Raw genomic sequence first — 16873 nt, forward strand, 5'->3', positions numbered from 1 at the left:
CGTTGACTAACGTGGTCTGCCAGAACTAACGCGGTGCTACATTTATGAATTATGAGCAGGCCAATTTCAAATTTCCGTCTTTTTTCCAGGCCATATTAATATAAACATCTTGGGTATCTTATTAGTTTCCAAATCTAAATACGAACACGGATATCTTTGACAACACAGGCTCTCATGCTGCCAAATATTTGCCATGAGATTGTAGTTCTATAGATGCAAGAGCTCATACAAATCAATCGTGACCAAGTCTATGCAGTTTATCAATCAAGCTGCAATCCTAAAACAGCGAATGCCACAGAAAAGCAACATCCACAAATTGGTGCTCCCGATTCTCCCGGAAACACATTCAATAAACTACATCATGAGTTGGTTCCACCATAGATTTTTGGCCTCTTAAATATTTGAATTTTCACAGCATCTGTTCGCCATCGTTTATTCACAACCAAGACTGGGTTTCCAAACAAACTCCAAGGCTGAACTGCAAATCTTACTATTCGGGGGGGCAAGCGGTTCTTCTACCTGGCGCACAGCCACCCACGCCCCCCTTCAGCTGGAATATAAGTCATGTGCTGCTTGTTTGATCCATTCATTTTTTTTCTCCCCGTATGGATTTTCCAGCTAATTGAGTCTCTTTGTGCTTCAATCCCGCCATCAGGCAAATTTAGTTGCCTTTGGCAGCCAAGTCCATCTTAGTCATACTTGCACAAAGCTACCAGCTTCCACGGATTGACTTAACGTTTTTATGCTGACATGTCTTAAATAGTATCTGCACAGTGGATCAAATCAGGCAAACTAAAAGCACAAAAGATCATTTTAAGGCATCAATACATTATAGTAGCAGTAGTTCCACTTTGTGACTTTGTGATAAGTCATCTGCAAAACAGTTGCTTTTCTTTTCTTCATAGAGCTGCCAATGTAGATCTGAACCAATTTTAATAACTGCATAAAATTTATGCTGCCCCTATTCAGCAGACAAAAACTTTCAATTTGGCACAGAAAAGGTGGAGAGCAATACTAGTCACAGACAACACGTCTCTAAATCATCATTAATAGCCACACGAGTTTAATTCCTCTCACTTAAGAGACATGAGACCAACCGCACACTCCAAAGACACGTGTCCCTGCCAACAACAGCTCAGGCGGGAAAACAAACTAGGAATACCAGTATTACCTCAGTTTTCCAAATCTGGGTGGAGGCGAAGAGGATGAGACGAGCCAATTTCAACAAACTCACAAACCGTCGGGAAAAAAAAATAGGAGAGACCGTTAAGAGAGACAACATGGGACAAAGAGCAAGACGAAATGAAGAAAAAAGAAGAAAGGACTCCAATTCAATCTCAATCATTTATTAGGTTCAAGAAAAAAAAGAAGAAAAAAAAAAGAAATGTTACAGTTTATACATAAACAACTAATCTCACTTAAGGGTGGATTTTGATTTGATATATTAGTAAAAAGCAGTGATAAGATAAAGAGAGAAAGGAATAGCAAGCTGTTCTGGAGGTGAGAGAGACTAAGAAGCTAAACTAAAGAAGCCTTTCATCGTGACGCCTCCCGTAAGCCATCACTTAGCTAGTGTTCCCAGCATGGGGCAGTTTCATCGACACATTATTAATACCAACATGGTGGTGAAACTGAAACCGAAAAAACAAAACAAAACCAAACGTAAAGGGGTGTCGTTGTGATGGTGCCTCATGAACGCTCAGATGCAGAGCAAACTCACAGCTGTTTTGAGATTCTTTTTGTCGCAGATGCCCTATCTCACTCAAAATAAAAACCTTACCATGAAGAGGACGATAAACAGTTTGTGCAACAGCCTGTTTTGGTCTTCCAGGTGTGTGCATACAGACCGGTTATATTGTTACGACAGATACAGGAGGGCAGAGCAGCCAGACGAAATGGCAGGAGAAGAGGGGGAAAATAACACAGGGATCATACGCAAGGGCCAGAACAGAGAGGCGTGTTGGAGACACGACGCACAAACACTAACCATCAGACTGGGAGGGGTTGCTTGTTTCATATTTGGACTGGACATTTGTACGAGGAGGAGGGTGCAGAGCAGGAGACCTGATATCTGCACCCGCTCCAAACAGTTGAAGCCACATGTTAGGGTAGGGGGATTAGGGTTGTGTGAGGAGCACCTACTCTCCTCTTTTACCGGTATCCAGGGCCTGGCTGAGTGTAGCCCTGGCCGTAAGGAGGGCGATTACGGGCATACGGGTTAGCAGCTCCGGGTGGAGGGGTGACAGTGTTGCCTGGAGGCGGCGTGTATCCTGGGCGGGGTTGGTACCCTGCGCCTGGCTGGGAGCTGGGCGGCATGCTGTAGTTGGCAGGCTGGTTGGCCTGGGAGGTATAGTTTTGGGGAGGGAAGGCTCCTGGTGGATACTGTTGGCCTCCCTGAGATGGATGGGGCTGCTGCTGCCCACCCTGGAAACCAGGAGTTGGAGTTGGGCCAGGAGCTGGAGCCTGGGAGGAGGCGGGAGGGTAATTCTGAAACTGCTGCTGCGGCTGTGGAGGGCCGGGCTGAGGGGCTCCGGGCTGAGGGCTGTATCCTGCTAAGAAAGGAAGGAGGTCTCAATAATTCACCCAAAAAATAAAGGAAATGCACTCCACTGTGCAGCGGGTACTTATACTTTTCTTAAACTGTGACTAGTCTGATTCTTACCAGGGTACTGCATACCATACTGTGGCTGCGGTGGGGCACCTGGTTGCTGAGGCGGGTAGCCACCTGGAGCCTGGTATTGCTGGTACACCTGACCTGAAAAAGCAGAGACAAACATCATCAGAACCCAAGTATTAGATATCACATACTGTCCGACAACACATCTAATTTCCCGATTGCACTGCATCCAGATTAATTCCAGACGCAAAGCAATACAATTCTATTTACAGTCACCCTCCTTCATCGCTCGGGACATCAATCGGACTGTACTCGATGGTGGCTTTTCAGGGCATAGTGAAAATCCCCTCCCCCCCTCAGCCCTACAATAGGGCCAGGAACTACAGATGGAACTGTCGTGTTTGAGACTTTAAGTTTAAATAATTAAGACTTGGTAAGAACAGTTAGCTGGCTAACAACTGTCCATAAAATAACCCACCCATAGAACATAAATCACATTAATGGACAACAGGCAAGAGACAAGTTTTATTGTCCTACGCTGGCTCAAACTCCCACTGCTCCCTAACCCCTACAGATCACTCAGCGGCTACACTGATCAGGATCAAACTATCTCTGCGACAGCTCTCGGAGCCTTTTGGAAAAAAAATAATAAATAAAAAAATAATAATACTAAATCTGACGCGTCTTTGTGAGAGATTAACTGTGAAACTATAGCTCATCCAACTCAAGGTTAAACAGACATATACCAAATTATGTGTATACCTGGAAATCTGGAAACATTTACAGTTTTTAAACATCAACGCCTCTTGGTTGATCCATTTCTTTCTTTCTTTCTTTCCTTTTTTTTTTTTGGCCCGAGACACACGTGAGACAAAGTGTAGATGGTTTGCCCGTTTCTTCCTGGAAACACCTGTTCATCAGGACAGATTATTACATAACTGCTTCAATGAGAGCAGCTGCAAACACTCTGATACAACTCTCCGTGGCTCGTAATCAGCAACAGACATATTTGTCTGGCACGTTGACGAAAGATCCGAATGCGGCAGATGTCAACACGCCGCAGACTCAAGTGCAACGGCATTTCTCTGCATCACAACAAGGAAATGATATTCGCGCTGCCAGCCACGCCCGTCTTTGCAGACAGTGACTTACCATAGACTTTAATTGACCATGACTTCATTGTGCCACACTGCCATTTGCACTAATGGAGAATGGTCACCGTCACATCTGGGACTGCACTCAACTTAAGGATACGCGCCGAATAGCAATTTTCTAAAAGCCTCTGATTTTCTGAGGAATAAAGTTTCACTTTCTGAGTGGAATATACAATAATCAGAGGTATATTTTGCTGAACAGTAATGCCGTTGTAAAACAAAACAAAAATAAATTAAAAAAGGAAAACCCAATCCTTTTCCCCTACGATTTTAACTTCTTTGTCAGATTTTCCATTGAATGTCTAAGTATACCAAGGCAACCCCCCCCCCCCCCAAAAAAAACAAAAAATAAAAATGCAAAGACTTGGCAAACTGGAGCTCTCCCTTTTCCAAGGCCACAATCTCACTCCCAAATCTCTCCGGCCTGGCACAGAATGGTGGTGACGATACATAAATAGCACAAGGAGAGAGCGCTTAATGAAAGAGGTCTGCACCTGGGGGGAAAAAATAAAAAAATAAAAAATAAAAAAAAAGGCTTTTTCAAGTGCTGCGAAAACTTCACTGTTTCACTGTTTGGGAGAATGATATCGAGTTCTCGAGCGTCTCAAAACTGGCACGGCGGAGAGCGAGCTATTCAATTGCTCCGAAAACTACAAGAGGATCGACGCTCTCAAACAAATAACTCTTCGTCACTCGATTCTGTGGAAGAAAAATCACTGATTTATAACGTTCCATGCGCCGCAATTCCTTTACTGTCCTTAAAAGGATTATTCGCAAAGACGTTTGCCAGTGTTCTACCAAAAAAAAAAAAAAAAAAAAAAAAAAAAAAAAAAAAAAAAACACCTCGTGCTGCTTTGGACTCATCTGGAGGAAACTTGACAACTAAATGCTTTGCTGGGATCTGTGCACTTCTGTGCTGCCTTTTAAACAGACTGAAGTGATGTGGCAGTCATCTGCTATCTCCTTTAACATGATCATGCTGGCCTTTATTGTGAGAGGAGGTATGTGTGTCAAATTGGTTTCCTCTCGTGTTTTCTTCGCCTGCAATCAATCACGAGTGTTATGTAAGACCGATGGAAGGATGGGCTGTTAGACATATTTGGTCCTGGAGTTCATTTCACTCCAGTGTAGTCAAGAGGTCAACCATCGGGGCCAAAAAAAAAAAAGAAGACAGCTAGCAGGGATTCAGGAGGAAAAAAAAAAAAGTCAGATGAATTATTTTTATTTGGAATAAACAACATTTGGGTCTATACGCCTTCAGGGGGAGGCATCAAACGACATGTCACACCAAACATCTGTCCATCTGATAAAGATCCACACGGGCTTTATGGTTTCTTTCTTGTACAGATGTAAATGATTGCCACAGGTCAATCAGCATCAGACAACAGGGTGAAATCTTTACCATCTGCTTATGAATCTTCTGCATTCTTATGCCAACAGGGTAACCTAAGCTAGAATTAAAAGCAACCTTCCGGGTACCTTTTAAAAAAGCCACATATGCTTAGTTGGCATCCAAAACTCACATATTGCCCTTTAAAAAAAAACAAACAAACAAAAAAAAAAAACACATTGTGCACCAGCTGGCTGGTCGGATTTGCCCCGAGGCCATCAGACTAACAGTCTGCAGCCACAGAAAGCAATAATCTGAGGGGAGGGAGTGAAGAAACCACAGAGTGAAAGAGGAGATCATACAGAACTTGTTTACTTTCTTTGTGTGCCAACCATCTGCGGCCTTGGAAGTAAGAAATACCAAGGAACAGATAAGGAGATAAACTACATGTTACCATGTTGGGCCCGGGGATATATTTAAAAACAAAATTAGAAGATTTATTGAATCACAGTAATAATCTTTTTTTTTTCCCTTTTCCTACATTCACAGGGAGGTCAGAGAGCAGCTGAGCACCGAACAAGGAAATCTTCCTTAGCTATAGCGCGGGTATGGTTGTGTTTGCTTATATGCAGATGTTAGTTTAAATCCCTGGTCAACATCCAGTGGCGTTCAGCAATGTTCTCTCTAATTTTTCATGTGTCTGGGCAAACACACAAGCTCCCTGAGCACAGTGAGGACCACTGTGAGCAAGATCAGATGTGCATGCTGTGGCCACACACCAGTATCACACCTGTCCAAAACCTTGGATCATAGCAAGTTACATGGCTTATTAAAAGAATCAACTTACAGCAGCAATTTTCATTAGTTTACTTTTAATTTAAGCGATTTGGCCCACTTAAAATGAAAAAGACAAAAATCTTGTTCATGAGATGTGTAGTATGTTATCTGTTATATGTGAGAGTCATGCTTGCAGCCTGCATGTTTTGCAGAGTAGACCTTTGTCACTCAAAAAAGAAAAAAATTGACCCAGTTGCACTGCTTGTTCTTCTATTTGCACATACTCAGACAGCCATTCCATCCTCAAAGAACCGCATTTCTTTTTTACTTTGGCTTGGTGAGAGGATGTGTCGCTGGCGCTGCCCGTTCGTTTCTCCATGATAAGGGGTTGCGTCTCTTAGCTCCTAACTCCGCCGCACTGTTGTTAGCTAGCTAACCTGCACGGCGCGTATGGCCAGGGCACGTATGAAAGCACTATCAATGCTCTGATTGGCTGCATTGCGTAACTAACCGTATCGTATCATTGGCTGAACAGCTGTCACTCACTGCGTTATATTGAAAAATGGTATAGAAAAACCCATTATTGGTCTAATTAATTAGATTAGATTAGGTCTAGTATTAGATATTAATGGTGAAAAATATTTTATGCGCTGCATAGATTTTCTTGTGTGCTGAGAATGTGCGAGCACAGGTGCGCAGCTTAGAGGGAACATTGGCGTTCAGCCAACTTAATAGCCCCTTTCACACTGCGACCCGCTACCTTAGCGGGTCCAAATTGCACCGTCGACCCGCGTCGAGCAATGTGAACGCTTGGCGTGTTGGTGACCCGTGTCGCCTGAAGCCGAGTTCAGGGGGCGTTGCCTAGTGGCAGAGCGTCACACGAAACACAGAAAATTCTGGGCGTGTACAATGACGTAGGCACAAGCCATGCGTCGGAGGTAGGGTTAAATACACCTTGAGGACTCGTTTTTGCAATTGTATATGCAGTTCATGGAGATGTTATTTTACGGGGTGTGGATGGTTACAACGTGGGATGCCGCCGAAGAACATATGCGGAGAATACAAGAGCACTATAGTCCCCGACATGTGGCTGTAAATAACGTCCTCTGCTCGGAGGCTGAGGAGCTCGCGGACCTCCTTGTCTCCCCAGTTGGCCATATTAAAAAATATCTCGAACTTGATGTAGGCTAAAACAGAGTGAAACTTGTCCTCACCTGTCGCTGTTGTTCTGAATCAGCTGTCCATTCTGTCTTTTAAAATCCTCACGTCACGCCACGTCACGCCCACGTCCGACCCGCGTCGATTGTGTTCACACCAAACTCGGCTCGGCAAAAAGACTAGGGTCTGACGCGGGTCGAAAGGCGAGTCGAGTTGACGCGGCAGCCCGGGTCGGCAGTGTGAACGCAACAGCGGACACGCTAAATTCGCAGATTAAACGTGGGTTATTGTCATCACCACATCTGACAAAATCCAAAAAACCAGGTAAAACAATATGTTAGCAAGAACCGGTTACTTGGTCAAATACCCTAGTTTTCTGTTACAGTAGGAGGAAGGAAAAGGAAAAAAAAGGGACACCACACAGCCTTCTGTTGAGTTGGCCGTTTCTGTGAAACATGGTGTGTTACTGGCTAACCTAGTGACTGCAAAAGCCTTCCTTGTGGACCAACATTACTAAGCCAAGCGGATAGGCCAAACCACCAGTTAAACGGTAATGGAAGTAGTCAAACGACATGTGTGCTGGTCTTCGGGGTTGCAGCTGTGGTCAGGAGTCAAGCCTAGTGACTGCTCAGAGTGCCATTTACAATCCACATAGGGAGCAACACGAGACCCTTTCCTTTGCTCCGGAGGAGTGCATATTCAGCCGAGCCAAAACCGCAATTTATTAACAACCCAACAAACTGCCAGCAAGGAGATAAACAACATGGATGGGTTCCCCTCTGTTGCTGCACCTGCGTTGGCCGTTCTTCAAAAAGAAAAAGGAAACAAGCAAAAAGAACATTAAGTGATGAGTTTGGACTAAAAATGAATTGCTGGCGTTTGACTGGCACATTAGGGAACATCCCCCTCTGAGCTGGATCTCGCAGCGGTGCTGTGCTGAGAAAATAGTTTTTTCCAAACACACCACCTGATATTTCGTTCATCCATCTTTATCAAGGCCTCAAGTTTGGAACAAACGTTGTGAGTTTCAGATTGCACACAGGGGAGAGCCCATAAGGTCTTTACTGACCGAGATAAATATGGCCTTTTATGGGTAAACTCGTTTATACCGAGCTGAAGATTACACTGTGGGTAATTCCTCATTAAAAACCTCCAGCTTCAACAGCAAGAGAGGAAACAAACAAGGAAACCGTCTGTGGTTGTGTGTGTGTGAATAAAGAGATGAAAAGCATGTCAGCATAGCCGGAATTAAGACTCTTCGTTTTTCATCATTTAAAGCGTGTTTATCTTAGATTTCTGCTCAGATCCAAACAATATTCTTCCAGCTCATTAATATGTTCCGAACCTAATCCATTAGGGATCACTGGCAGGATGCGCGAGTGGTGGAGATCAGTGAGCAATAAATGGCAAATAATGGAAGTTAAATCCACTGAACAATGGAACTCCAGAACCTTCTGCTTTGCTAGATGACACATGAATACTGTGTGGAACTAAGTTAGAACTGGGCACAGTCAACAACGGCATGAAATAAATAGTAAAGGGGAAAAATGCATCTTAGATACTGTGCAGATGGTTGGCGCAGAGGCTGGGCACACCGCTAAATCTTTTCCCGCTGTACTATAGTGACAAGGGTATGCAAATAACTCAATCAAAACCGATGCAGATCAACAGCACACCAGCTACAACTTCCAAACCGATCATAAAAGTGACTCACCGGTCAGACGGGTTAAAAAAAAAAAAAGAAAAAAGATAAGCCAAGAAATTATAACAGCGGGATTGGTACTTTTAGCAAGAAGTGCCAAATAGACTGGAAACAGTATTTTTTAGGCTACTTTGGTGGCAACATCTGGAAAAATCTCCCATTTAACAGCATCTCTGTAAAACATCTAACAGCCTAACCACACACACCACACACAGCAGACAATCGCAGACTCCCTGTCCCTTCTTAAAAACACACTTACTTCGAGAATATTTCGGGACTTTTTTTTTTCCAGTATCCAGCACAGTAGATTCGAGTGAAAGTGTCTTACCATCCATTCCAGCTGGGGGTCCCTGTTGTACTCCAGCATAGGCAGCCTGCGGCTGAGGGGGAACTCCAGGCTGAGGTGCTGCAGATGAGGAGGAAGCAATGCTGTCAGGGGTTCCTGAGCGCTCTTCTGTAGCAACTGCTGCAGTAGCTACTGAAAAAGGAAACAGAGTAGGGGGGAAAAACATCAATGCTTTATCTTGACGGCTGTGCGATCAAACGCGAATACTGAAAGACGGCGTCTTTATTTCCATTTCCTGGAGCTGTGTGGCGGGCAGTACCTGCGGCCTGGTCCTCGCTCAGACCGAAAGCAGAGATCACATTCTTATTGACCTCGTCTTGGTTTTTTAAGGGGTCGAAGGCTGACATGCTGGCTGCACTGACCGGAGTGACTTGTTTCACTGTGGGGTCAGCTGCCACAAATTTGCCTTCACGTCCATCCACTGTTTCTGGGGGGAAAAAAAAAACATCCAGAAAGGGGTTAAAAGCCCTTGCAGGTAGAAAGAGAAAATGTGCAAAGAACACAATGCAAGCATCCAACATTTTGGGTTGATTTCCATCCATGTGGTTATTGCATCATAGCACAAGCCATGCGATGTAAGGACACGAGGGTCTGAGTGTTCCTAATAAACTACAAACTTCAAAACACGAGCGTCGCCGAAGCCTAATAACACAAGTTTTTATTGACCCGTTTGTCTCAGCACAGTGCTGCTCTCCAAACTCAAGGCTTTATCTACTTTATTTCTAGATGCAGGAAAATATCACGAGCACATATTTAGCCCAGAAATGACCAGGAACTCAAAGCTGCATGAAGCTTTAGCTGACTGAGAATTACAAAAAGCACCGTTAATGCAGCGGCCTGCGGCGGTGCTATAACTTCTCGCGCACTTCTAATAAAAGCTTTTGGTCGCTGCTATGAGGAAGAGGGAAGGGCCCGCTTTTTTGCCTGCCGTGCATACACATGTGGGCGAGTGCGACCACAGTCGAACTGGACTGAACTAGCACCACAAATTTGGTGTATAACTGCAGACAAATCTTCTATTAAAAAGCATTAAATTACTCCAACATCAACGGCCTCTTATAAACTGTCTCAGTCTGCTGCCAGCGTCTGTGTGGGACACAGCTCTTACAACTCTGGCTGTAAGAGATGTGGAATATGAACAAGTGTTATTTGTTAAGGAGGACACGCAGTGTACTTTAGTAAGATTAAGAGCCATAACCCATAGCTAAACCAAACCAAAACCACATGAACAGCAACAGGATATATCGGGTCACCTGGCTGTAGAGATGTGTGAATATGCTCCCACCCAGTGGGCTACAAACACTGTTGATGTTTTTTTTTTTTTTCCTTTTGTTTGAATACCAACCAGATGTGCTGGGCAAGCACCGCAAAGGCCACGAGCAAGGACCGAGTCATTTTTTGTTTTTGGTTCTCTTTGGGGGTGTGCAGAGGCTTACCGCTCCCCGGTGCTGTAGCAGCCAGACCAGCCAGATCTGTGGGGGGCTCCAGGCTGTCCAGGAGGTTGTTGACTTTGTTCCTGAGCTCGATCAGCTCCCTGCGCAGGTACTTCACCTGACTGGATTCCAAAGGTCGCGGCTGACCATTCACTGCAGACGATATGATGGAAAGAGAGCCGTAAATTTATGTAAATCGTTTTTGCTTTTTTGGCTGCATTAGCACACCAAAAGCAACATTAACGCAACATAACAGTGATTCGGCAGTTGGCAGATATAATAAAATAAAGCATAATGTATTCTTAAAGAAAATAAATAAATAAAATCTTGCAATTCCTCTACAAACCCTTTGCTTCAATTTCAGCCAATTCCTCTGAATTCTGTTTGAGTTGGAGAGCTAACGTTATAAAAGAAAATGTTTGCACGAGTGATGTTTTGTGAATGATTTCAAGTGGTGCAGTGTTCAAATTCCCCAATCACTGCATACTTGCATCATCTGAACCCATCACCAGACAGATACGTCCCAGAATGTTTCAAGTATGTTGGGAAAGTACCTACTGGAAGCTTAAAAAAAAAATTATAATAAAAAAAATATATATATATCATGAACGGAGCTCTATGATCAACAATTACCCTGTAGCCTCTGCGGCGTAGACACAAATAATGCTTCGTCAAAAACCTTTAAAAACTATGAAAAAAAAGTTCCTGTGGTGCAAAAAATTATCCTTAGACTGCTGTCCACAGTGATCCAGGCCCAGATAACTGGAGAAAAGAGATAACTGAGCTCAAAACAGTGTCATAACTATGATGTTATGTGGTGTAGTGGAGTGTAAAACATAAACATAGGACACCTGAATTCTGCACTCGTTATACATCAAGTATGCAATCACTATGAATGAGGATCTGACCCAGCTCAATGATCTCCATACTCCAAACATGTGGGATTAAAGGGATTACTTCTCATGTGGTTGGTTGTACAAAGCCATTCATGACAATAACCAGACCGGCAGAGGAATTGGGAACTTTTGTCATCATCAGCAGCAGAGTCTGCCAGCAAAGCACTAAACTAACAATGGCTGTGAGACACTGGCGAAGTGAAACCTATCAATCAGCAGGACACACAAGACACAGGTCCCTGCAATCTTCCAAGCCTCATCTTTCCGATGGAAACGCATTCAATGCTCACTGTCCGTTTCCCTGTCCGAGTGGACAAAGCTGAATCGAGGCGGCGGGGGTCCCGAGGCACTGAGCTAAGGTGTTAGGCCGTCATGAGATCTACGCCTTTAAATCTCAAAAGAAGAAGAATTATTTCCATGCGAGGTCGTGGCACGTGGTGACCAGCCGGTGATCACATTTGATTTGGAAAAAGTTAAGATTGATCTATTTTTTCATTTTCCTAAAGAATTCATGATGTAGGCCGATTTTGATAAAACAAAACAAAATATGAGCACTTATTAACAAAAACTCCTGTGTACTGTTTATGTCCTGGGGAAAAAAAAAAAAAAAAAAGCTACAAAACACCCTTCACACATGAAGATGATGTGGGTAAAATACAGCTGTTAGACTTGTGCTTTTAAGGACATTTTCATTTCTTTTCGGGCAATGATGATAATCATACTTTAGGAAGAGTAATGCACTATAAAGGCAACGAGCCATGTTTAAATCCCTGAGACTACAGCCCAAAACGAGCACCAACTGCCACGATAGGGTGAGGCCTATTGGTTATTTGGGGGGATATTAATTCTTCCATGAGCTACATCCCCAACTCAACGGGGCTGGCACATACTTGAAATCATCATTAGAGACCAGTGTAGCTGGTACAAAAGGCTTTTGTGAGAATATCCATTTACAACCTGTCATTATTTGTTTTCTCAACCAATGCTAGGAAACATAGAAATTCCACCCCCAAATTAGTCAGAAGGGAGTGCAGACAGCTTCCACTTGTGCGGCGAAGACCTGAGGGTTGGGGTGCGAAACAGAAGCTGGACTGCCCTCCAGTGTCTGTCTGCTGTAACAGCCTAACTGGAACGTTCAAAGTTTCCTCAAGAATCGAAGGGAATTGTGTGCAGAATTGTGAAAAAAATTCCTCAAGGCAAAAATTTGTTCTGCAGCTGTGAATGCCTATAGGAGAGGCAGCAGAGAGATAAACGTAGGGTAAAGATGTACTCTTACCAAACAAAGTCAGTTTGAGTATTCTACTGCACTGTATGGCAAAGGAGAGGTCAGAGCTGTCGAAGATGGTGATGAGATCATCGTCTGAAATCGAGGGGCAAACAAAGACAATATGATTGCACCGCTGGTCATAACATCAAAAGATAAAAATGCTGAAATTACAATAAATTATATTGTACACTGATAAGAAATTCATACAGAGGAGACCAGAACACAGGGGGCCTGTTTCCCAGCTCACCTTCATCCTTGTATTTAATGGTAACTTCATCATTGCTCTGCAGCTTGCCCCTGAAGACGCGCTGCATCATCAACACCAGCTCATCATATGTAATGTCTTCATTATGGATAGGGATGCGTCTGATGTCGTCGCCCAACTGGGCTTTAATGATCAGCTTCCCGCTCAGGTCCAGCTGGCCGTTCATGGTGCCGTCTGACCTCTTCTTCTCCCACCACTGAATAGAGGGAGAGCAGAGGTAGTTTTAGAAACAGACCGACAAAAACAACTTGACTGTTATCTCAGTTTTCCTTTCTTCTTTCTAAATGTCCATTTTAATTTGAATCTCTTCTTACATCGGAGGCAAATTTGTGGAGAGCGCAGACATATGAGTAGCAAGATATGAACAATAATGACATGATGAAGTTATATATAATGAAGTTATAGTTTAAATCATCATTTCACGTTTCTTTTGTTTCATAGAAACTACAGGGCAGAAGTTGCAAACTACAAAAATGATTACTGCAACTACTGTAAGTTATCAAGTCTTCGGAAAGAGGAACATTTCAGATAAACCCGAACGCTTCATTCAGTTTCACGTGACAAAAACGTTTGGTTACTATGTATCGTTTAAATTTTTTTTTGCTGCTGAGAGACTGTTGTTTCTAAAAAGAGGCTCAAGACTCAACTTTTTAAAATCAGGCTTTTATTTGATTTTATTGATTTCCTTTAATAAGACTTTTTATCATATTTAATTTTTGTTCTATACTATTTTAATTATATGTTTCAACTACATGTTTTAGTACTACATTTTAATTACACGAGCTGAAAACCATTTTATCTATTTTGTTCATTTTACACCTTTTTATCTTATTTTACTGCTTCAGTCTTTCCTCGTGGGGGGCCCACACTGGGAGCTGCTTTCTGACGGGGGTGCTGTGCTGCCCCATGGACTGCTCTGGCCCAAGTGACTGGAGGGCTCTGCACCTTGGTGTGCAGCCTCTTGTCTGCCCGGGTCGGTGCTGTTTCAGTTGCGGCACTCCCTGTAGCCGTGAGCCCTCTCAGTGTGGTTGGCCCCCCAAGAGTGGCTTGTTCCTTGCCTTAGGTCTCGGTGCCCGGCCATGTCTCTGTCTAATAGGTGCAGTGGGTCTGAGCTTGTGTGTGCGCGTGTTTGTTTTATCATTGTTGTTTTTAGCCTCTGTGAGGCGTTTTGTGTTGCTTTCTTTTTAAGTATGAAAGGTGCCATATAAATAAAATTTGATTTGATTTGATCAAATAACAGCATCCACCAATGCTGGTGAACTGTTGCACCACATGACTGAAGGATGATATTCAAAATAAACTGTACTTAGTATTGAAATGTCTTATTAGTTTTAGTCAGGTAAAGCTAAATGTGTCTTAATACAGTAAAAACACCACATTATTATCATTCATTTGAACTGACTATAGTCTAAATGAGGACTCCAAAGAGACACTGGATCTGTGCACTTTAAGTAGGTTAACAGGTCAGGGGGGAGCGACTGCAGTGAGAATCATTTATGATTCAAATATGGTTGTTACATTATCAAGGACAATGCCATTCTGTTGAAAATATCAGCTCTCGTCTCCACTCAACTGAGAGATCTTGTGGTGATAAATGCAGTTTGAAGTTCAGTATGAGTTAACATCAGTACTTTAGCTGAACTCCAGAGTCTAAGGGTCAAATACAATCCAGTGAAGTGGCAGACTCTTCCTCCTCCTACCTCCACGTAGACTATGACCAAAAACATCAACGACCGCTACTTTTGATAAGGGAAAGCCTGCAGCTTCATTTACTGCAAGTCATCATCATCTTGAATAACAATTAGAATGGTTTCCTTTTGACTTTTACAGAAACAGCTGCAACGAAACTAATGGATGTCTCGTTTCCGCCGCCGTTTTAATGCTACTTGACTTATATAATATTTTACTGGTTGTATTTAAACACAGAACTGCGACAGGTGTGTTTTTGTCTGAAGAAGCTAGAAACAGCTTGGAGAAAGCCATTCGTCCCACTTGCAACAAAAAGACGGCAGTCTAAAGCTAAAAATGTAATGTCATTAACAGAGACATTTCTTTGACATGGCATACAGGACTTGATCAACCTTGTGGGGGTCCCCTGGGGGACACTTCAGGGAAGAGTGTAATCCCAGGTTCACTGAGGGCACTCAGTGAACCTGGGATTCACTACTGGTGATGTTTCCTGAAAACTGAAGTCAAAAATGCAAAATCCCTTATTGGTAATGCTCCATAATAACAGAAAAGTAACAAAGGGGGTTATATAAGAATTTTGAGATGCGGCCAATGCATTGCCTTTGAATCTTCATTTCAACTGCCCAGTCATCGGACGAAAGGGGTGTTAATGTGCATTGTAACCAGGCACATTAGCTATTTTGTTTATTATGCAGTGTAAGATCCGTATCAAAACAGCAAATAACATCTTCCGTCTGTGACGCACATTGTCTGTTTCTGGTCACCAGTTGGATTAACTATGACGTGACCGGCTGATGTTGTAAGCTGAACAATATACTACTGTGAGTTTAATTCCAGAAATGCTACGGCTTCGGCTATCCTAGCCAGATGAGTAATTAGCTGGATGCTAGGGATTGTGTAGTTGCTAACGTTTAGCATATAGTTTATACTATGGGCACGACGGTAAACAGTATTCTATCGGCATCGGCTCTCTCAAACAAACCCGTCCTGAACTGGAATCAAACGTTTTGAATGACACCGAGCAAGAACTTAGGGTGTGTTGGTTGTACAAGAGGTTCATCTGTTTGATAGGCCGTTCCACCGCTGTCATGTGATGGTGACAACGTAAACGACATAAACTGAGTGGAAAACAATAACATTAACATGTCCCACTGTATAATTTTAGCACAGTAATAAATCGACGGCCTGGTTAAATTTGACTTTATACTAACGGGTCAGCAAGAAGCGGTTTCCTGTGTAGCTACATTTAACGCGAATAGAGAGCCAAGTAAGATAGTTTATCCTGCATATGAAAATGTGTCAACATATCCCTACTCAAATTAGATGTACTCTAGCGCATCTGCGAATAGTTTCTTACGTAATCTTCGACAAATAAGTCCCAACACCTGTTTGGAAGAACCAGCGTAGCTAAGCTCTCTGCGTAGAAACTGTAACATTAGCCAGCTAGCACTAACTGTATAGCTTGCTAACAGATTGCTAGCAGCAACCTATCAGTCACACAGTGATGGCTAAGACAGAGCTTTGTTATTACATCTGAATTATTTAACAACTGAAATCAAAGCTCAATAGAGTATTTTACCTGAACCAGACAACTTGACCACGCAGTATTTCACAGGTCTCCCCAAACCGTGAATTTCAAATCTGTAAGCTAGCCTAGCTAGACCCGGGGACCAGCATCAGGAAGTGTCCTCCAGACTGTCAACGTCAACCAGTACGTGGCATACTTCACGCGCAGTCGCAGAGTGTCTGGAGCAAAGTGCGCTGGTATTGACTTCGTTAATTATGGAGTTTATCAAGCATTAGGGTTGGGTCAAGGTTACTTTGACAGTCGATATGTATGAACTATGTAAGAATTGCAAATGTTTTTTTTAAAAAAGCAATGTTTTTTATTAGTAGTGTAATCTGTTAGATCACACACAAAATCCTTATAGCAAAAAAATGTTATTGCTCCTCATAACACATTTTTGTGATTGTGAAATGGTCGTCTTCCCTTTCAAATTTAAATCAAAATTTAAAAAAAAGGGCTTAGTTATCCATAAAAATAATATCTAAAAAACAAAAATATTGCCAGCCCGAGAGGAGCAACTCACCTTGATATTCAGCAGAACATATTTGGTATTTCTGACTTGTCAGACAATTTATCACTTCAAAAAAACACGGTGGCACATACATCTACAGATTTAAATTCTTTCTTCTTAGACTTTCTTTCAAAGATGCAATCGAACGTGCCTCCGTTTGT

At 42.9% G+C, this 16873-nt stretch overlaps 1 protein-coding gene across 3 annotated transcripts; it reads right to left on the bottom strand.

Annotated features, from left to right (window-relative positions):
* Positions 1 to 1330: 1330 nt before the first annotated feature.
* Positions 1331 to 16357, bottom strand: tfg (trafficking from ER to golgi regulator). 3 transcript variants are annotated; one of them, XM_075479301.1, is made up of 8 exons: positions 16214 to 16357; positions 12928 to 13141; positions 12690 to 12773; positions 10521 to 10670; positions 9344 to 9511; positions 9067 to 9213; positions 2663 to 2755; positions 1331 to 2552 (listed from the first exon to the last, which is right to left on the bottom strand). In XM_075479301.1, the coding sequence occupies exons 2-8, from the start codon at positions 13109 to 13111 to the stop codon at positions 2152 to 2154; spliced, it is 1227 nt and encodes a 408-aa protein (XP_075335416.1). In that variant the 5' UTR covers positions 13112 to 13141; positions 16214 to 16357; the 3' UTR covers positions 1331 to 2151. The 3 variants fall into 3 exon arrangements, with proteins under 3 accessions (XP_075335416.1, XP_075335417.1, XP_075335415.1); XM_075479302.1 differs by having other exon boundaries at positions 1331 to 2549; positions 9067 to 9216; XM_075479300.1 differs by having other exon boundaries at positions 9067 to 9216.
* Positions 16358 to 16873: the final 516 nt, after the last annotated feature.

The sequence above is a fragment of the Odontesthes bonariensis genome, chromosome 12, assembly GCF_027942865.1.
Source record: "Odontesthes bonariensis isolate fOdoBon6 chromosome 12, fOdoBon6.hap1, whole genome shotgun sequence".
NCBI lineage: Eukaryota > Metazoa > Chordata > Actinopteri > Atheriniformes > Atherinopsidae > Odontesthes > Odontesthes bonariensis.

Coding starts and splice junctions, on each gene's coding strand:
- tfg (XM_075479300.1), bottom strand. CDS start 13,111: ATGAACGGCCAGCTGGACCTGAGCGGGAAGCTGATCATTAAAGCCCAG. Junction 2,756..9,066: donor ACCCCCAGCTGGAATGGATG/GTAAGACACTTT, acceptor CTGCTTTTTCAG/GTCAGGTGTACCAGCAATAC. Junction 2,553..2,662: donor GTATGGTATGCAGTACCCTG/GTAAGAATCAGA, acceptor TTCCTTTCTTAG/CAGGATACAGCCCTCAGCCC.